Below are 22808 nucleotides of genomic sequence, written 5' to 3'. Positions count from 1 at the left end.
GTACTAATGACAGTGATATGTTTATGTGCTCAGTACCTGCTATGGTCACAGTGTACTAATGACAGTGACATGTTTATGTGCTCAGTACCTGCTAGTGTCACAGTGTACTAATGACAGTGACATGTTTATGTGATCAGTCCTTGCTATTGTCACAGTGTACTAATGACAGTGACATGTTTATTTGCTCAGTATCTGCTAGGGTCTCAGTGTACTAATGACAGTGAAATGTTTATGTGCTCAGTACCTGCTAGTGTCACAGTGTACTAATGACAGTGACATGTTTATGTGCTCAGTACCTGCTAGGGTCACAGTGTACTAATGACAGTGACATGTTTATGTGCTCAGTCCCTGCTAGGGTCACAGTGTGCTAATGCCAGTGACATGTTTATGTGCTCAGTACCTGCTAGTGTCACAGTGAACTAATGACAGTGACATGTTTATGTGCTCAGTCCCTGCTAGGGTCACAGTGTACTAATGACAGTGACATGTTTATGTGCTCAGTCCCTGCTAGGGTCACAGTGTACTAATGACAGTGACATGTTTATGTGCTCAGTCCCTGCTAGGGTCACAGTGTACTAATGACAGTGACATGTTTATGTGCTCAGTATCTGCTAGTGTCACAGTGTACTAATGACAGTGACATGTTTATGTGCTCAGTACCTGCTAGTGTCACAGTGAACTAATGACAGTGACATGTTTATGTGCTCAGTCCCTGCTAGGGTCACAGTGTACTAATGACAGTGACATGTTTATGTGCTCAGTCCCTGCTAGGGTCACAGTGTACTAATGACAGTGACATGTTTATGTGCTCAGTCCCTGCTAGGGTCACAGTGTACTAATGACAGTGACATGTTTATGTGCTCAGTACCTATTAGCGCCATAGTGTACTAATGACAGTGACATGTTTATGTGCTCAGTACCTGCTAGGGTCACAGTGTACTAATGACAGTGACATGTTTATGTGCTCAGTACCTGCTAGGGTCACAGTGTACTAATGACAGTGACATGTTTATGTGCTCAGTACCTGCTAGGGTCACAGTGTACTAATGACAGTGACATGTTTATGTGCTCAGTCTCTGCTAGGTCACAGTGTACTAATGACAGTGACATGTTTATGTGCTCAGTCTCTGCTAGGTCACAGTGTACTAATGACAGTGACATGTTTATTTGCTCAGTATCTGCTAGGGTCACAGTGTACTAGGGTCTCAGTGTACTAATGACAGTGACATATTTATGTGCTCAGTCCCTGCTAGTGTCACAGTGTACTAATGACAGTGTGCTAGGGTCACAGTGTACTAATGACAGTGACATGTTTATGTGCTCAGTATCTGCTAGTGTCACAGTGTACTAATGATAGTGACATGTTTATGTGCTCAGTACCTGCTAGGGTCACAGTGTACTAATGACAGTGACATGTTTATGTGGTCAGTACCTGCTAGGGTCTCAGTGTACTAATGACAGTGACATATTTATGTGCTCAGTCCCTGCTAGTGTCACAGTGTACTAATGACAGTGACATGTTTATGTGCTCAGTACCTGCTAGTGTCACAGTGTACTAATGACAGTGACATGTTTATGTGCTCAGTCCCTGCTAGGGTCACAGTGTATTAATGACAGTGACATGTTTATGTGCTCAGTACCTGCTAGGGTCACAGTGTACTAATGACAGTGACATGTTTATGTGCTGAGTACCTGCCAGCGTCACAGTGTACTAATGACAGTGATATGTTTATGTGCTCAGTACCTGCTAGGGTCACAGTGTACTAATGACAGTGACATGTTTATGTTCTCAGTCCTTGCTAGATTCACAGTGTACTAATGACAGTGACATGTTTATGTGCTCAGTACCTGCTAGTGTCACAGTGTACTAATGACAGTGACATGTTTATGTGATCAGTCCTTGCTATTGTCACAGTGTACTAATGACAGTGACATGTTTATTTGCTCAGTATCTGCTAGGGTCTCAGTGTACTAATGACAGTGAAATGTTTATGTGCTCAGTACCTGCTAGGGTCACAGTGTACTAATGACAGTGACATGTTTATGTGCTCAGTACCTGCTAGGGTCACAGTGTACTAATGACAGTGACATGTTTATGTGCTCAGTACCTGCTAGGGTCACAGTGTACTAATGACAGTGACATGTTTATGTGCTCAGTACCTGCTAGGGTCACAGTGTACTAATGACAGTGACATGTTTATGTGCTCAGTCCCTGCTAGGGCCCAGTGTACTAATGACAGTGACATGTTTATGTGCTCAGTCCCTGCTAGGGTCACAGTGTACTAATGACAGTGACATGTTTATGTGCTCAGTACCTGCTAGGGTCACAGTGTACTAATGACAGTGACATGTTTATGTGCTCAGTCCCTGCTAGGGTCACAGTGTACTAATGACAGTGACATGTTTATGTGCTCAGTACCTGCTAGTGTCACAGTGTACTAATGACAGTGACATGTTTATGTGCTCAGTCCCTGCTAGGGTCACAGTGTACTAATGACAGTGACATGTTTATGTGCTCAGTACCTGCTAGTGTCACAGTGTACTAATGACAGTGACATGTTTATGTGCTCAGTATCTGCTAGTGTCACAGTGTACTAATGACAGTGACATGTTATGTGCTAATTAACTGTTAGTGTCACTGTGTACTAATGACAGTGACATGTTTATGTGCTCAGTACCTGCTAGGGTCACAGTGTACTAATGACAGTGACATGTTTATGTGCTCAGTACCTGCTAGGGTCACAGTGTACTAATGACAGTGACATGTTTATGTGCTCAGTCCCTGCTAGGGTCACAGTGTACTAATGACAGTGACATGTTTATGTGCTCAGTACCTGCTAGGGTCACAGTGTACTAATGACAGTGACATGTTTATGTGCTCAGTCCCTGCTAGGGTCACAGTGTACTAATGACAGTGACATGTTTATGTGCTCAGTACCTGCTAGGGTCACAGTGTACTAATGACAGTGACATGTTTATGTGCTCAGTACCTGCTAGGGTCACAGTGTACTAATGACAGTGACATGTTTATGTGCTCAGTCCCTGCTAGGGTCACAGTGTACTAATGACAGTGACATGTTTATGTGCTCAGTACCTGCTAGTGTCACAGTGTACTAATGACAGTGACATGTTTATGTGCTCAGTCCCTGCTAGTGTCACAGTGTACTAATGACAGTGACATGTTTATGTGCTCAGTACCTGCTAGGGTCACAGTGCACTAATGACAGTGACATGTTTATGTGCTCAGTCCCTGCTAGGGTCCAGTGTACTAATGACAGTGACATGTTTATGTGCTCAGTCCCTGCTAGGGTCCAGTGTACTAATGACAGTGACATGTTTATGTGCTCAGTACCTGCTAGGGTCACAGTGTACTAATGACAGTGACATGTTTATGTGCTCAGTACCTGCTAGGGTCATAGTATACTAATGACAGTGACATGTTTATGTGCTCAGTACCTGCTAGGGTCATAGTATACTAATGACAGTGACATGTTTATGTGTTCAGTACCTGCTAGGGTCCAGTGTACTAATGACAGTGACATGTTTATGTATTCAGTACCTGCTAGGGTCACAGTGTACTAATGACAGTGACATGTTTATGTGCTCAGTCCCTGCTAGGGCCCAGTGTACTAATGACAGTGACATGTTTATGTGCTCAGTACCTGCTAGGGTCACAGTGTACTAATGACAGTGACATGTTTATGTGCTCAGTACCTGCTAGGGTCACAGTGTACTAATGACAGTGACATGTTTATGTGCTCAGTCCCTGCTAGGGTCACAGTGTACTAATGACAGTGACATGTTTATGTGCTCAGTACCTGCTAGGGTCACAGTGTACTAATGACAGTGACATGTTTATGTGCTCAGTACCTGCTAGGGTCACAGTGTACTAATGACAGTGACATGTTTATGTGCTCAGTCCCTGCTAGGGTCACAGTGTACTAATGACAGTGACATGTTTATGTGCTCAGTCCCTGCTAGGGTCACAGTGTACTAATGACAGTGACATGTTTATGTGCTCAGTACCTGCTAGGGTCACAGTGTACTAATGACAGTGACATGTTTATGTGCTCAGTACCTGCTAGGGTCACAGTGTACTAATGACAGTGACATGTTTATGTGCTCAGTCCCTGCTAGGGTCACAGTGTACTAATGACAGTGACATGTTTATGTGCTCAGTACCTGCTAGTGTCACAGTGTACTAATGACAGTGACATGTTTATGTGCTCAGTCCCTGCTAGTGTCACAGTGTACTAATGACAGTGACATGTTTATGTGCTCAGTACCTGCTAGGGTCACAGTGCACTAATGACAGTGACATGTTTATGTGCTCAGTCCCTGCTAGGGTCCAGTGTACTAATGACAGTGACATGTTTATGTGCTCAGTACCTGCTAGGGTCACAGTGTACTAATGACAGTGACATGTTTATGTGCTCAGTACCTGCTAGGGTCATAGTATACTAATGACAGTGACATGTTTATGTGCTCAGTACCTGCTAGGGTCATAGTATACTAATGACAGTGACATGTTTATGTGTTCAGTACCTGCTAGGGTCCAGTGTACTAATGACAGTGACATGTTTATGTATTCAGTACCTGCTAGGGTCACAGTGTACTAATGACAGTGACATGTTTATGTGCTCATTCCCTGCTAGGGCCCAGTGTACTAATGACAGTGACATGTTTATGTGCTCAGTCCCTGCTAGGGTCACAGTGTACTAATGACAGTGACATGTTTATGTGCTTAGTACCTGCTAGTGTCACAGTGTACTAATGACAGTGACATGTTTATGTGCTCAGTCCCTGCTAGGGTCACAGTGTACTAATGACAGTGACATGTTTATGTGCTCAGTATCTGCTAGTGTCACAGTGTACTAATGACAGTGACATGTTTATGTGCTCAGTATCTGCTAGGGTCACAGTGTACTAATGATAGTGACATGTTTATGTGCTCAATACCTGCTAGTGTCACAGTATACTAATGACAGTGACATGTTTATGTGCTCAGTACCTGCTAGGGTCACACTGTACTAATGACAGTGATATGTTTATGTGCTCAGTACCTGCTAGGGTCACAGTGTACTAATGACAGTGACATGTTTATGTGCTCAGTCCCTGCTAGGGTCACAGTATACTAATGACAGTGACATGTTTATGTGCTCAGTCCCTGCTAGTGCCACAGTGTACTAATGACAGTGACATGTTTATGTGCTCAGTACCTGCTAGGGTCACAGTGTACTAATGACAGTGACATGTTTATGTTCTCAGTACCTGCTAGGGTCACAGTGTACTAATGACAGTGACATGTTTATGTGCTCAGTATCTGCTAGTGTCACAGTGTACTAATGACAGTGACATGTTTATGTGCTCAGTATCTGCTAGTGTCACAGTGTACTAATGACAGTGACATGTTTATGTGGTCCGTCCCTGCTAGGGTTACAGTGTACTAATGACAGTGACATGTTTATGTGCTCAGTACCTGCTAGGGTCACAGTGTACTAATGACAGTGACATGTTTATGTGCTCAGTACCTGCTAGGGTCACAGTGTACTAATGACAGTGACATGTTTATATGCTCAGTCCCTGCTAGGGTCACAGTGTACTAATGACAGTGACATGTTTATGTGCTCAGTACCTGCTAGGGTCACAGTGTACTAATGACAGTGACATGTTTATGTGCTCAGTACCTGCTAGGGTCACAGTGTACTAATGACAGTGACATGTTTATGTGCTCAGTCCCTGCTAGTGTCACAGTGTACTAATGACAGTGACATGTTTATGTGCTCAGTACCTGCTAGGGTCACAGTGTACTAATGACAGTGACATGTTTATGTGCTCAGTACCTGCTAGGGTCACAGTGTACTAATGACAGTGACATGTGTATGTGCTCAGTACTTGCTAGGGTCACTGTGTACTAATGACAGTGACATGTTTATGTGCTCAGTACCTGCTAGGGTCACAGTGTACTAATGACAGTGACATGTTTATGTGCTCAGTCTCTGTTAGGGTCACAGTGTACTAATAACAGTGACATGTTTATGTGCTCAGTACCTGCTAGGGTCACAGTGTACTAATGACAGTGACATGTTTATGTGCTCAGTACCTGCTAGGGTCACAGTGCACTAATGACAGTGACATGTTTATGTGCTCAGTACCTGCTAGGGTCACAGTGTACTAATGACAGTGACATGTTTATGTGCTCAGTACCTGCTAGGGTCACAGTGTACTAATGACAGTGACATGTTTATGTGCTCAGTACCTGCTAGGGTTACAGTGTACTAAAGACAGTGACATGTTTATGTGCTCAGTACCTGCTAGGGTCACAGTGTACTAATGACAGTGATATGTTTATGTGCTCAGTACCTGCTAGTGTTACAGTGTACTAATGACAGTGACATGTTTATGTGCTCAGTACCTGCTAGGGTTACAGTGTACTAAAGACAGTGACATGTTTATGTGCTCAGTACCTGCTAGGGTCACAGTGTACTAATGGCAGTGACATGTTTATGTGCTCAGTACCTGCTAGGGTCACAGTGTACTAATGACAGTGACATGTTTATGTGCTCAGTACCTGCTAGGGTCACAGTGTACTAATGACAGTGACATGTTTATGTGCTCAGTACCTGCTAGTGTCACAGTGTACTAATGACAGTGACATGTTTATGTGCTCAGTCCCTGCTAGGGTCACAGTGTACTAATGACAGTGACATGTTTATGTGCTCAGTACCTGCTAGGGTCACAGTGTACTAATGACAGTGACATGTTTATGTGCTCAGTCCCTGCTAGGGTCACAGTGTACTAATGACAGTGACATGTTTATGTGCTCAGTACCTGCTAGGGTCACAGTGTACTAATGACAGTGACATGTTTATGTGGTCAGTCCCTGCTAGGGTCATAGTATACTAATGACAGTGACATGTTTATGTGCTCAGTACCTGCTAGGGTCACACTGTACTAATGACAGTGACATGTTTATGTGTTCAGTACCTGCTAGGGTCACACTGTACTAATGACAGTGACATGTTTATGTGCTCAGTCCCTGCTAGGGTCATAGTATACTAATGACAGTGACATGTTTATGTGGTCAGTACCTGCTAGGGTCATAGTGTACTAATGACAGGGAAATGCTTATGTGGTCAGTCCCTGCTAGGGTCATAGTATACTAAGGACAGTGACACGTTTATGTGCTCAGTACCTATTAGCGCAATTGTGTACTAATGACAGTGAAATGTTTATGTGGTCAGTCCCTGCTAGGGTCATAGTATACTAATGACAGTGACACGTTTATGTGCTCAGTACCTATTAGCGCCATAGTGTACTAATGACAGTGAAATGTTTATGTGCTCAGTACCTGCTAGGGTCTCAGTGTACTAATGACAGTGACATGTTTATGTGCTCAGTACCTGCTAGGGTCTCAGTGTACTAATGACAGTGACATGTTTATGTGGTCAGTACCTGCTAGTGTCACAGTGTACTAATGACAGTGACATGTTTATGTGCTCAGTACCTGCTAGTGTCACAGTGTGCTAATGACAGTGACATGTTTATGTGCTCAGTACCTGCTAGGGTCACAGTGTACTAATGACAGTGACATGTTTATGTGCTAAGTACCTGCTAGGGTCACAGTGTGCTAATGACAGTGACATGTTTATGTGCTCAGTCCCTGCTAGTGTCACAGTGTGCTAATGACAGTGACATGTTTATGTGCTCAGTACCTGCTAGGGTTACAGTATACTAATGACAGTGACATGTTTATGTGCTCAGTCCCTGCTAGGGTCACAGTGTACTATTGACAGTGACATGTTTATGTGCTCAGTACCTATTAGCGCCATAGTGTACTAATGACAGTGACACGTTTATGTGCTCAGTACCTATTAGCGCCATAGTGTACTAATGACAGTGACATGTTTATGTGGTCAGTCCCTGCTAGGATCATAGTATACTAATGACAGTGACATGTTTATGTGCTCAGTACCTGCTAGTGTCACAGTGTACTAATGACAGTGACATGTTTATGTGCTCAGTACCTGCTAGTGTCACAGTGTGCTAATGACAGTGACATGTTTATGTGCTCAGTACCTGCTAGGGTCACAGTGTACTAATGACAGTGACATGTTTATGTGCTCAGTCCCTGCTAGGGTTACAGTATACTAATGACAGTGACATGTTTATGTGCTCAGTCCCTGCTAGGGTCACAGTGTACTATTGACAGTGACACGTTTATGTGCTCAGTACCTATTAGCGCCATAGTGTACTAATGACAGTGACATGTTTATGTGCTCAGTCCCTGCTAGTGCCGTAGCGTACTAATGACAGTGACATGTTTATGTGCTCAGTCCCTGCTAGCAACGTAATGTACTAATGACAGTGACATGTTTATGTGCTCAGTCCCTGCTAGCAACGTAATGTACTAATGACAGTGACATGTTTAAGGGCTCAGTCCCTGCTAGGTTGACAGTGTGCTAATGACAGTAACATTTTTATGGGTTCAGTACCTGCTAGTTCCACAGTGTACTCATAACAATGACATGTTTATGTGCTAAGTACCTGCTAGGGTCACATGGTACTAATGATAGTGACATATTTATGGGTTCATTTATTGCTAGCGCCATAGTGTACAGATGAAGGTGGCATATTTATGTGCTCAGTACCTGCTATGGTCACAGGGTACTAATGACAGTGACATGTTTATGTGCTCAGTACCTGCTATGGTCACTGGGTACAAATGACAGTGACATATTTATGGGTTCAGTTATTGCTAGCGCCATAGTGTACAGATGAAGGTGGCATATTTATGTGCTCAGTACCTGCTAGGGTCACAGGGTACTAATGACAGTGACGTGTATGGGTTCAGTATTTGCCAGCGCAATAGTGTACTAATGACAGTTATATTAGACATCAGTGTTGCCTCAAACCCACAACCAGAACATGTGCTGTGTTTCACTCTTCAGGAGCTGCTGGTTACTGCGCTGGATATGATGAAACTTGAGAAAATTGAGTTTGGTGGCGTGAAGGGTAAAGCGCTCAGTCAGGGTGTATTAAACATCTTCCAGGAGTTCCAGGACATATACAAAATATTCTCAGAGAGGACGTACGACTGTCTTGATATGCAAAACATGGTGAGTAATGAGATCACTTGGTAATGAGATCACCTCTAGGTCTAGCCGCCCAGCTGGCACAATATATACAGATATGTATATATCCCCTGTACGCTATGTTATCTTATGTACTGCTTCATGGTTCTGTTAATGCTGATCTACATGGCTGGGGTGTCAGATTGATTTCACAGATCCCCCTCCGCTTTGCCCTTGATGCGACAACCTATTTAATATTCTGCAGCTAAGTCGCGGTATGTGACTAATTAGGGAGCTAATCAAAGTTTTCATGAAGCTGAATTATTTACATTTCATTCGTTTTCCATGCGCTCTGCCTTGACCTGGCAAGCAACGTTTATAACTATTCATGGAGCAGCTGTAAGTGACAAAGAGCTGCCAGATTTTCTGTCACACATAGGGACGTTTTCAGTCACACATAAGAGCAACCTACTTTTTACATTTTTTGTTATTTTTTGCAGGACAATTGAGGGTTGTAAAGTTTTAAAATAATTTTGTTGAGCTCAGGAATTTTTCTTTTAATGTTTTTCACTACAGGCAATCACAGGCTGAACCAGCCGTGTTTACAAATTGTATGAATTCACTTCCCGCTAGTGTATGTGCTGGGATAAAAAACCAAGGCCACTGATTTAGAAACATGGAAACATAGAATTTGATGGTAGACAATAACCAAAAAGGCCCATCAAGCCTACCCCTATTTGCTGCACTAACGCACCTAGATATTTCCTCTTCTAAGTTATTTTTCTTCAGATGCTATTTATCTTTAGCAAACTATAGAGAGTTTGGATTACATGAAACAACCTTATGTGTCATGTTGTGAAAGCAATTTTGCTTTATAAAGAGACCAATGAACCACACTCAATATTTTAATGTCCAGAAATGACATTCGCATCTTTGGCTGGACTATAAAGCAATGTTGTCATGTTGTGCTGTGCTTTCTTTGAGCTATGATCATGCAGTTATTTTATGTAGTCTCCTTTATGGTTCTGTTTTGTGTTTCCTTCTAGGAGTTTGAGGCAGATATCTCCGAATTTAAGTGGAATATGGAGGATATGGAGCACAGACTTGGCTCTTTATTCTCCCAGGGATTTGACGATGTGTCAGGACTTGAGCACGCTTTTAGGGTTTGTGTTATGCTTCCTGGCTGGTAGCAGATCATATTTTATAAACATAAAAATACACCAATTCTAGATACTATGGTTATGACACATGTTCTCTTGCAGTTGCTGGATATGTTTGGGTCACTGCTGGACAGGCCCCTTATAGCTGCAGATGCCTATGGTAAATTTCCTCGGCTTATTGATATGTTTGAGCAAGAACTGGACTCGACAAAAATAATCTATGACAGCCATGTGCAGCGGGATACAGAAGTCAGTAAGTGGTTAAATCATCATACTCATTATTCATGTTTAGTCAGGGGTCTAGTCCTACAAGAAAAAGTGTGGGAACTCACCAAGACTTACAACCCCTTCGATTAATATTGTTTTATACACACACACATTCTATTTATATGTAAATAATCTATACACTTTGGTTAATGAAAGCAAATTAAAACCAATGAAGGGTTGAATCATTGCCTTTGGGCCTGAGAATCCTCCTCTGTCACAGAGTCTCACCCACTTAAGGTGTCGTAGTCCTATTTATGCTGAGGGGAACTAAACCCCAGAGCAAGCCACACAGAAATGTAAGCACCATGTGTTACAGACATTGCGGGGTGATAACACAGCAGGACCGCTGACAGGCTTGCATTTAATGTATTATAGGAAATGTTACTGCCCATTACTAGTGGATCTCACTATCCCTCTAACCAGACTGTGCTCCAGCTCCTCCCACCAGCAGCAGCTGTGTTTTCTAAAGCATTTCTGTTCTTTGTCCAGAGGGAACTTAGTTCCTCCTGCAAAAACAGTGCAGGAACTCCATTCTCATGTGTTCCTGCTCGACTTGACCCCTGTGTTTAGTGTCGGTTTGTAAGTGTTAAATCCAAAATCCTGAGAAGAGGGAACTGACCCCAGGAACACCAGTCTGAGGTTGTCAGATTTTTTCTGTACAGTATATAAGAACTAGTTGTGTCTGTATTTATGTGATGCAAATTCACAAGCGCATTTACAGTATGACCACTATTTTAATGAGATTCGGATTTCAATTAGAAGCTTTGAGTCTGCATGCATGGCTAACTCATGTCTGTTCTCTTTTTACAGGTCACCCACAGATAAATAAAAACATGCCACTAGTGGCCGGTAATCTGAACTGGGCTCAGGAGCTGAAAGAACGACTTCAGGTTCCTTACGCCAATTTCCGGCACATAAAACATCCGTGAGTTTCATCTGGTGTAGAATTTTGGGGTTCTGACATGTTTACAAGACAAATATAACATTATTCCATATTCCTAGGTGCAAGGTTTTAAAATGAGTGTATCATGACCCTATATACATGGTGTAGTGAGGGAGAGGCTGGTTACATTCAGTGTAGTGAGGGAGAGGCTGGTCACATTCACTGACTTCACATGGTGTAATGAGGGAGAGGCTGGTTACATTCACTGACTTCACATTGTGTAGTGAGGGAGAAGCTGGTTACATTCACTGACTTCACATTGTGTAGTGAGGGAGAAGCTGGTACATTCACTGACTTCAGATGGTGTCATGAGGGAGAGGCTGGTCACATTCACTGACTTCACATGGTGTAATGAGGGAGAGACTGGTTACATTCAATAATTTCACATGGTGTAGGGAGGGAGAGGCTGGTTACATTACCTGACTTCACATGGTGTAGTGAGGTAGAGGCTGGTTACATTCCCTGACTTCACATGGTGTAGTGAGGTAGAGGCTGGTTACATTCCCTGACTTCACATGGTGTAGTGAGGTAGAGGCTGGTTACATTCCCTGACTTCAGATGGTGTAATGAGGGAGAGGCTGGTTACATTAACTGACTTCAAATGGTGTAATGAGGGAGATGCTGGTTACATTCCCTGACTTCACATGGTGTAATGAGGGAGAGGCTGGTTACATTCACTGACTTCACATGGTGTAATGAGGGAGAGGCTGGTTACATTCCCTGACTTCACATGGTGTAATAAGGGAGAGGCTGGTTACATTGCTTGACTTCACATGGTGTAATGAGGGAGAGGCTGGTTACATTCACTGACTTCACATGGTGTAATGAGGGAGAGGCTGGTTACATTCCCTGACTTCACATGGTGTAATGAGGGAGAGGCTGGTTACATTCACTGACTTCACATGGTGTAATAAGGGAGAGGCTGGTTACATTCCCTGACTTCACATGGTGTAATAAGGGAGAGGCTGGTTACATTCCCTGACTTCACATGGTGTGATGAGGGAGAGGCTGGTTACATTCCCTGACTTCACATGGTGTAATGAGGGAGAGGTTCGGTACATTCCCTAACTTCATTATTTTCATCTTCTAGTTGTATGGAATCTGCTGAAGGCAAAAGGATGAAACAGAAGTATCAAGAAATGATGGATCTGTTGGAAAAGTGCGTATAATGTTTTATCAACAGTAATTCTAGAATACTCCTGTACAACTGTAGCCAGATATTACTTTTCATTTCATAACATTTAGCATTTTGTTGGCCACAAAAATTAGTACCATCTTTGTTTATTGTTCATGGGATTAAATACTGGAAACTGAATTATGAAACTCTGCAATGCTGACATTTTTAAGTAAAATCCAGTAATGTGACTCTCCCGTGAAGAAAGACAACTAAATTTAAGCCCTTATAATTTGAAAAAGCCCAGTATTTAACCATAGGTTAGATGGCACTGAATCTGATGGATCCACCTTCCACCAACACTTCATATTGCTGGTCTTTAATTCTGTTTGTACTCCGCTGTATCAGTTCATCAGCCCTAATTGGTGCCCTATGAAAGCTCAGATGCACCCGGAGAGTCTTGTGAATACATGGGTTATACTGTTAATTGGGCCTTTGCAAAGGAATGAAAAATTGTAATTACAGCACAAAATCAATGAGACGTACAGAATACCAATAATGGCAACTTCTACAGTCAGATGTGGGTTTTAACTGCACAACTTCCAGAGAGATTTAACATGTCATTGAACTGCCTTTTGCAGTCCTCTCTGGTAAATACAGGGTTATTTCAGCTTGTGCTGTTGAATTCTGAGAGCTGATGAGGCCAAGCATATGTGTAGTGCTGGTGCGATGCTAAACCATTGCATGACTGTCATTGGGGTACAGAATCCCTCTGTAAGAGAGAGAGGACTTTCACACGTAAATAAAACTTTCCAGTATTTCTCTGTTCTGTAGTTTTAATGAAGGATGATAATGGTATTGGCTAATGGCTATGATGTTGCGCCATTACTGAGCACTACACTCTCTGCTGCCAAACACCAGCGGCATTTGGTGCCTGTAGCTTCAGCATCTGGTCACCTACTTGAGACCATTATGTGACCATGTAATCACCAGATCAGGCTCCTATGTTAATATGTATGTTTTCTGCCAGATACTCACAACATCTGTATGACGAATGGTGCTGCACAGTCTCTGACAAAGCCCAGTATAACCTGACTCGTCCTCTCCTCACCCGGGACTCAGACTCGAAGCTCATCTCTGTCAATTTTGACCCACAGGTATTGTGAAAATGTTGAATAAGATAACTCCCATTGTGATGATAGAGGTAATAAGATAGTTAATAGAAATAAGTCCTTAAATTCAGGGCTGGAGTTACTTCTGAAGCTCCTTAAGATATAAGATACTCCAGTGTCCCCATGTCCTTTCACTCGCTTATAAAGCATGATACTACCCAATACATGCTTAATAAGGGGTGGCAAATCATTCTGTGCAGCTTCTTTGTAAACTAGTATATTTTAATGTGATTTCTTAATTGTAACTTGCAAACCTTCAAATAATAGGGTAGATTTTCCACATTAACAGATGTTCCAGCCAGTGTTCCTTATGTCTCACTTGTTGAATTCTGAAAATAACATAATCATTTTGACCCATAAAGCAATCATCTTTGTAAAGCCAGGAATATATTCTTTATGCGTATAGAATGCTTACCAAATAACTGGGAAAGATGTGTAGGTAACATGGTGGCTTTTTCTCAAGTTGGTTTCAGTGTTACGGGAGGTGAAGTATCTACAGAATCTGAAGATGGAGACCATCCCCAGACAAGCAGAAGATCTTTTCTCCTCCAAGGAATCATTCAGACAGTTTACAGCTAATCTAGAGCTGACAGCAAACTGGTACAACAAGATTATGAAAACCATCCTGGAAGTGGAATATCCTCTTATAGAGGGGCAGCTGAGAGAGATAGACATCCGACTGAAGGAGGCAGAGGAGACCTTAAACTGGAAAGCCCAAGGTACAGTAAGAAACTTGTGCCCCATAATGAGAACTGTGCTATCTTACCTAGAGATAAAACATTGGAAATCTATCAGCTATGTGAGAGTTTCTTAAAAAAAAAGAAAAAAAAAAGGCTTGATTATGACCTCAAACATTGTAATCCAGCTTTGTGCCCATTAGAAGAAACTACTTAGGCAGATCCACATGTTTATGTTCAGTACCCAGTGTGGTTGATAAAACATATCTTCTGTTTCTTAGAAATTAGAGCTATTTATCAGGAAACGTCTTGTCCAAGTTAGCTTGTCCTTAGGGAAAGGGACCTGTTGGTGTGCATTTATCTATTTGGCTACCAGTATCATCATTTGTTATGATGCAGTGACCTAAGTTGTGTACAAATGTCATAAGCAAGAAAACTTTTTCCTTGAATCTAAAGAATTTCCAGTATAAAATATACATTATGTAATCTCATATTCCGGCTGCAGATGTGCACAGGTTCAAGTACCTAAATCCATGCATCAGCCATATCATTTAGAAAAATATATCCAGGTGATTAATATTTCAAATGTCGGACACAGTTCAAATGTTTAGAAATCTGCTTTTCATTGAGCAATTAAAGTATTTACTATTTACATGGTTGGAATAAAAGTGTCCACAGAAATAAACTTAGAAAAGAACCAATCTAGTAAATCCATTGTGTAGTAGAAGCTTGATGGTTTTCTTCTTCAATGAATATCACGGCCAGTCCAGAATTGCATTGCCAATTTTACACTACCACTTCCACTTGAAGATGACTTTATGTATCTACTACCCTATCTGTAAAGTAGTATTTCATTTCACTAAATATTCCTGCATTTTTCATCCTCAGATAAACTATTGTTTTTATCTCTTGAGCATTGCTAAATAACTTACTCTATTTTCTTATTCAATTGTATAATTCTTTATGATGATTTTTATGATTAGGGGTTTGGGAATATGTCCAGCAAGTCCGGGACAGTGTCCATGACCTTGAAAGGAGAGTACAGAAAACCCGGGATAATATAGATGAGATACAAGCTATCATGAAAACTTGGGTGCTTCCAATCTTTGAAAGAAAAGATGCAAAGAAAGACAGTCTGCTTAACCTGGATGATAGGAATGACCGTCTTGAGAAGCGATACAACCTCATCCGGGAATCAGGCAGCAAAATCCATGCACTTCTTAAGGTAAGGTTGAAATTTCGTGCACACAAATGGCCACCTGTGCTAAAGAACTATTTGTTATCAAGTATGTTCTGGTCTTGCTGCATCTACACAGTAATCAATGTTATTGTATCTACATCTCCTAGACTAGAGCACATTTAATATCAGTGTATTGGGAGGAAAAAAAACATTATTTGGTTAATGTTGCTCATTGCATTTCAGGAAAATATGACCCTGTTCTCAGCAGACCCTGGTTCTGATGTCTGGAAAGCGTATGTAGATTATGTGGATGAGATGGTTCTTGATGGTTTTTTCAATGCTATTGAGTGCTCACTGAAATTTCTTCTGGATAACACAGGTAACTGTGACAATCTTCATATTTCCAAAAATGTATTCTACTTGTTAGTTTTTAGAGTAGAGCAGATGGTTTCAGGGGAGAAAGCATAAAAATAAACTACTGTGCAGGAACAAACTGAACTAAACCAAACATCTTCCAAATCTAATTACAAGAGTCTTGCAAACATATTACTAAATAGATGTACCAGTTTCACAGGACAAACCATAATCCACAACTAATGATTTTTCTTAATTTAGTTACTGTTGTACCTGCAGTAAGTGAGCTTTCAGATTTATTTTTTATCAATATAGAGATCAGAGTTCTTGGGTAACTTCCTTGTGCATGTTCTTTGATTCATCTTGATTCTATTCACATCTTTAAAACTTTTTATTGGAATATAAATACTGTTTATTCTGGCTGACACTTACTTTAAACTAATAAATGATACATTATTTGCTGCCTAACACTGTTTATTATGTATTTACAGGGAATTCTATTTACAGCAATTGCTGGCAGGTGCTCTTCTGCCAGAGATATCTGCATCTCATTTTACAAATAGTTTACTGTCTGTACATCACTTTATCTTCATTTGCACTGACCCTGGATTTCCTTTTGCAGATCCCAAAGCTGGCCTTGCGCCTTTGTTTGAGGTTCAGTTGGATCTTGTTGTCCCGGACATGGTATTCCGTCCCTCCCTGGATCTTGGCACAAGTGATGGCTTATATGATGTCATAGACGGGATTATTAATGACATTTTTAGGATATCATCCTTGGTACCAAGGCTTGCCGAGCACACTGATATTCCTCACTACCAGGTACATTCTTAAACACAGGTGCTCACTCATTTATAAAGCGGACCTGCTTAATCCTTACTAAAACATATTTTTTTGTATGAAAAATATTAGCCTTATTAAAGGGCCATAATACCCAAATGTTCAAACACTTGAAAGTGATGCAGCATAGCTGTAAAAAGCTGACTAGAAAATATCTCCTGAACATCTCTATGTAAAAAAGAGAGATATTTTACCTCAAAAGTTCCTCAGTATCCACCTCCCATTGTAAAGGATTTCTAAGCAGCATTTTAGTGTGTCTGTCCTGGGACAGCTTAGGGGATGAGCCTCATGAACTCTCATATTATTTCACCAATCAGGTAAAGGAAGCTTACTATGAAATCTCATGAGAGTTAAGTCAAATCTCATGAGATCACAGTAAGAGTTCATGACCTCAGCACTGCTGATGCTGATTGGCTGCTGTTCATTTCTTCATTTTTTTTTTTTTTTTACCTGCAGCTGGGAGCAGCTGAGTATAACTTTTTTACACAGAACTTACTCTGCTGAGCTGAGGAGATTGTGAGGTAAAATATCTTCCTTTTTTACATAGAGATGCTCAGGTGATATTTTCCTGTCAGCATCAGTTTCAAGTGATTTAGCATATGAGTATTATGTCCCTTTAACTAAAAGCAGTGTTTACATGATTAAATGATTTCATTCAGTGCACAGTTTACTAGGGGAATGTATAAAAATATTATGTCTGTCATTTTGATGAGCCTACTGTCTTTCTTAGGGTTTATAGATTCTTTGATCTAATAAAATGTATTTTTTTCAGGCTGATATGGAAGATATGGCAGACTTGGCAGATATGAGGAACTTCCTAATGGAATGTGTGCAGAGCATGTTGACCACTTGCACAGAGTACCGCAACTCCTTTGATCACTTCTCCTATCTGTATGTAGATGATCGTAAAGAGTTCATGCGCCAGTTCCTACTGTATGGTCATGTGCTCACTGCTGAGGAGATTGAAGTCCATGCAGAAGAGGGAGTCCCTGAGACCCCTCCCACTTTGCAGCAGTTCAGGGAACAAATAGATTCCTATGAGAAGATTTATGAAGAGGTGAACCGAATGGAACCGATTAACATATTTGAAAGCTGGATGCGGGTTGATGCTCGACCCTTCAAATCTTCTTTGTTAAATGTTATTAAGAGATGGAGCTTGATGTTTAAGCAGCATTTGATTGGCCACGTCACAAACAGGTATAAGAAGTGGCCATAATCATATTGATTAAGTAAATACTTAGCTAGATGGTGCAGCCATTCATTTTATTTCAGGAAAGAATTAGAACCTTTATAATGAATTTGAGTGGTGGTGGAAAAAAAATATGCGCATTTATTAGGCATATAAGGCATTTTTTCCCTCTAACATGCCAAATACAGGAGGATGTTGCCTCACCACAGAGATGTGAGAAAGGTGTATGTGTGCCGAGTGTCATATGTCATTCTGTAAGGATACCAGAACATTGTTTGGGTTATTTTATTTCCCAAGGTTGCCAGGACCCAGGTGGGGCATCACATCTTTCTTTCATGTAATTAGCAAGAGTCCATGAGCTAGTGACGTATGGGATATACATTCCTACCAGGAGGGGCAAAGTTTCCCAAACCTTAAAATGCCTATAAATACACCCCTCACCACACCCACAATTCAGTTTTACAAACTTTGCCTCCGATGGAGGTGGTGAAGTAAGTTTGTGCTAGATTCTACGTTGATATGCGCTCCGCAGCAAGTTGGAGCCCGGTTTTCCTCTCAGCGTGCAGTGAATGTCAGAGGGATGTGAGGAGAGTATTGCCTATTTGAATGCAGTGATCTCCTTCTACGGGGTCTATTTCATAGGTTCTCTGTTATCGGTCGTAGAGATTCATCTCTTACCTCCCTTTTCAGATCGACGATATACTCTTATATATACCATTACCTCTGCTGATTCTCGTTTCAGTACTGGTTTGGCTATCTGCTATATGTAGATGAGTGTCCTGGGGTAAGTAAATCTTATTTTCTGTGACACTCTAAGCTATGGTTGGGCACTTTGTTTATAAAGTTCTAAATATATGTATTCAAACATTTATTTGCCTTGACTCAGAATGTTCAACTTTCCTTATTTTTCAGACAGTCAGTTTCATATTTGGGATAATGCATTTGAATTAATCATTTTTTCTTACCTTCAGAAATTTGACTCTTTTTTCCCTGTGGGCTGTTAGGCTCGCGGGGGCTGAAAATGCTTCATTTTATTGCGTCATTCTTGGCGCGGACTTTTTTGGCGCAAAAATTCTTTTCCGTTTCCGGCGTCATACGTGTCGCCGGAAGTTGCGTCATTTTTTTGACGTTATTTTGCGCCAAAAATGTTGGCGTTCCGGATGTGGCGTCATTTTTGCTGCCAAAAGCATTTCGGCGCCAAATAATGTGGGCGTCTTGTTTGGCGCTAAAAAAATATGGGCGTCGCTTTTGTCTCCACATTATTTAAGTCTCATTATTTATTACTTCTGGTTGCTAGAAGCTTGTTCACTGGCATTTTTTTCCCATTCCTGAAACTGTCATTTAAGGAATTTGATCAATTTGCTTTATATGTTGTTTTTTCTATTACATATTGCAAGATGTTCCACGTTGCAACTGAGTCAGAAGATACTTCAGGAAAATCACTGCCGGGGCTGGAGCTACCAAGCTAAGTGTATCTGCTATAAATTTTTGGTACCTGTTTCTCCAGCTGTTGTTTGTACTGATTGTCATGACAAACTTATAAATGCAGATAAAATTTCCTTTAGTACTGTTACATTACCTGTTGCTGTTCCGTCAACATTTAATTTTCAGAGTGTTCCTGATAAACATAAGAGATTTTATTTTTAAAATCCATTTAGAAGGCTATGTCTGTTATTTCTCCTTCTAGTTTACATAAAAGTCTTTTAAAAACTTCTCTTTTTTTCAGATGAATTTTTAAATGAACATCATCGTTCTGATACTGATAATGGTTCTTCTGGTTCAGAAGTTTCTGTCTCAGAGGTTGATGCTGTTAAATCTTTGTATTTGTTCAAGATGGAATTTATTTGTTCTTTATTTAAAGAAGTATTAATTGCTTTAGATATAGAGGATTCTGGTCCTCTTGATACTAAATCTAAACGTTTAAATAGGGTTTTTAAATCTCCTGTATTTATTCCAGAAGTGTTTAATCTCCCTGATGCTTTTTCTGAAGTAATTTCCAGGGAATGGAATAATTTGGGTAATTCTTTTACTCCTTCTAAACGTTTAAGCAATTATATTCTGTGCCATCTGACAGATTAGAGTTTTTTGGGACAAAATCCCTAAGGTTTGGGGCTGTCTCTATTCCTGCTAAAATGTACTACTATTCTTACGGCAGATAGTACTAAATTTAAGGATCCTTTAGATAAGAAAATTGAATCCTTTCTAAGAAAAGTTTACTTATGTTTAGGTAATCTTCTTAGACCTGCTATATTTTTACCGGATGTTTCTGCAGCTTCATCTTTTTGGTTAGAAGTTTTAGCGCAACAAGTAACAGATCATAATTTTATAGCATTATTTTTATTCTATAACATGCTAATAATTTTATTGGTGATACCATCTTTTGATATCATTTGAGTTGATGTCAGGTATATGTCTCTAGCTATTTTAGCTAGAAAAGCTTTATGGATTTAACTTGGAATGCTGATATGTCTTCTAAGTTAACTTTGTTTTTCCCTTTCTTTCCAGGGTAATAATCATTTTTTCGTTCTTTTTCTCATAATAAGGAACAAAAGCCTGATCCTTCATCCTCAGGAGCGGTATCAGTTTGGAAACTATTTCCAGTTTGGAATATATCCAAGCCTTATAGAAACCTATAGTCAGCTCCTAAGTACCCATGAAGGTGCGGCCCTTTTTCCAGTTCAGCTGGTATGGGGCAGATTACGTTTTCTTCAAAGGAGTTTGGATCAATTCCGTTCTCAATCTCTGGTTTCAGAACATTGTTTCAGAAAGGTACAGAATTGGCTTCAGTTAAGGCCTCCTGCTAAGAGATTTTTTTCTTTCCCGTGTCCCAGTTAACACAGCAAGGCTCAGCATTTCTGAAATGTGTTTCAGATCTAGAGTTGGCTGGAGTAATTATGCCAGTTCCAGTTCTGGAACAGGGGCTAGGGTTTTATTTTATCTCTTCATTGTACCAAAGAAGGTCAATTCCTTCAGACCAGTTCCGGATCTATCAATATTGAATCGTTATGTATACCAACATTCAAGATGGTTACTGTAGGACTATTCTGCCTTTTGTTTAGCAAGGGCATTTTATGTCTACAATAGATTTGCAGGATGTGTATCTGCATATTCCGATTCATTCAGATCACTTTTAGTGTTTGAGATTCTCTTTTTAGACAAGCATTACCAGTTTTGTGGCTCTACCGTTTGGCCTAGCCTCAGTTCCAATAATTTTTTTCAAAGATTCTCGGTGCCCTTCTTTCTGTATTCAGAAAACAGGGTTTTGGTATTTCCTTATTTGGACGATTATCTTGGTATTTGCTCAGTCTTCTCATTCAAAGAATCTCATGCGATTCGACTTGTGTTGTTTCTTCAAGATCATGGTTGGAGGATCAATTTACCAAAAAGTTCATTGATTCCTCAGTCAAGGGTAACCTTTCTGGGTTTCCAGATAGATTCAGTGTCCATGACTCTGTCTTTAACAGACAAGAGACGTCTAAAATTGTTTTCAGCTTGTCGAAACCTTCAGTCACAATCATTCCCTTTGGTAACCTTATGCATGGAAATTCTAGGTCTTATGACTGCTGCATTGGACGCAATCCCCTTTGCTCGTTTTTCACATGCGACCTCTTCAGCTCTGTATGCTGAATCAATGGTGCAGGGATTACTCAAAGATATCTCAATTTATATCTTTAAAACCGATTGTTCGACACTCTCTAACATGGTGGACAGATCACCATCGTTTAATTCAGGGGGCTTCTTTTGTGCTTCCGACCTGGACTGTAATTTCAACAGATACAAGTCTCACAGGTTGGGGAGCTGTGTGGGGATCTCTGACGGCACAAGGAGTTTGGGAATCTCAGGAGGTGAGATTACCGATAAATATTTTGGAACTCCGTGCAATTTTCAGAGCTCTTCAGTTTTGGCCTCTTCTGTAGAGAGAATCGTTCATTTGTTTTCAGACAGACAATGTCACAACTGTGGCATACATCAATCATCAAGGAGCGACTCACAGTCCTCTGGCTATGAAAGAAGTATCTCGAATTTTTTGGTTTGGGCGGACTCCAGCTCCTGTCTAATCTCTGCGGTTCATATCCCAGGTGTAGACAATTGGGAAGCGGATTATCTCAGTCGCCAAACGTTGCATCCGGGCGAATGGTCTCTTCACCCAGAGGTATTTCTTCAGGTTGTTCAAATGTGGGAACTTACAGAAATAGATCTGATGGCGTCTCATCTAAACAAGAAACTTCCCAGATATCTGTCCAGATCCCGGGATCCTTAGGCGGAGGCAGTGGATGCATTATCACTTCCTTGGAAGTATCATCCTGCCTATATCTTTCCGCCTCTAGTTCTTCTTCCAAGAGTAATCTCCAAGATTCTGAAGGAATGCTCGTTTGTTCTGCTGGTAGCTCCGGCATGGCCTTACAGGTTTGGTATGCGGATCTTGTCCGGATGGCCTCTTGCCAACCGTGGACTCTTCCGTTAGACCAGACCTTCTGTCACAAGGTCCTTTTTTCCATCAGGATCTGAAATCCTTAAATTTAAAGGTATGGCGATTGAACGCTTGATTCTTGGTCAAAGAGGTTTCTCTGACTCTGTGATTAATACTATGTTACAGGCTCGTAAATCTGTATCTAGAGAGATATATTATAGAGTCTGGAAGACTTATATTTTTTGGTGTCTTTCTCATCATTTTTCTTGGCATTCTTTTAGAATACCGAGAATTTTACAGTTTCTTCAGGATGGTTTAGATAAGGGTTTGTCTGCAAGTTCCTTGAAAGGACAAATCTCTGCTCTTTCTGTTCTTTTTCACAGAAAGATTGCTATTCTTCCTGATATTTATTGTTTTGTACAAGCTTTGG

The 22808-nt window shown here is 40.8% G+C and overlaps 1 protein-coding gene across 1 annotated transcript in view; it reads left to right on the top strand.

Annotated features, from left to right (window-relative positions):
• DNAH9 (dynein axonemal heavy chain 9) overlaps positions 1–22808 on the top strand; it is a 739144-nt gene that overhangs the window by 87389 nt on the left and 628947 nt on the right. The window contains exons 6-16 of the mRNA XM_053688948.1: positions 8952–9119; positions 10121–10237; positions 10337–10487; positions 11312–11426; positions 12535–12603; positions 13589–13715; positions 14194–14449; positions 15391–15632; positions 15831–15966; positions 16564–16760; positions 17551–17975. Of these exons, the coding sequence (XP_053544923.1) occupies positions 8952–9119; positions 10121–10237; positions 10337–10487; positions 11312–11426; positions 12535–12603; positions 13589–13715; positions 14194–14449; positions 15391–15632; positions 15831–15966; positions 16564–16760; positions 17551–17975 (2003 nt within the window). The remainder of the gene's footprint in view (positions 1–8951; positions 9120–10120; positions 10238–10336; positions 10488–11311; positions 11427–12534; positions 12604–13588; positions 13716–14193; positions 14450–15390; positions 15633–15830; positions 15967–16563; positions 16761–17550; positions 17976–22808) is intronic.

This window comes from Bombina bombina, chromosome 1 (genome assembly GCF_027579735.1).
Source record: "Bombina bombina isolate aBomBom1 chromosome 1, aBomBom1.pri, whole genome shotgun sequence".
In the NCBI taxonomy this organism is placed as follows: domain Eukaryota; kingdom Metazoa; phylum Chordata; class Amphibia; order Anura; family Bombinatoridae; genus Bombina; species Bombina bombina.
Note: the sequence above shows the minus strand (reverse complement) of the source record. Positions and strands in the feature narration are given on the sequence as shown.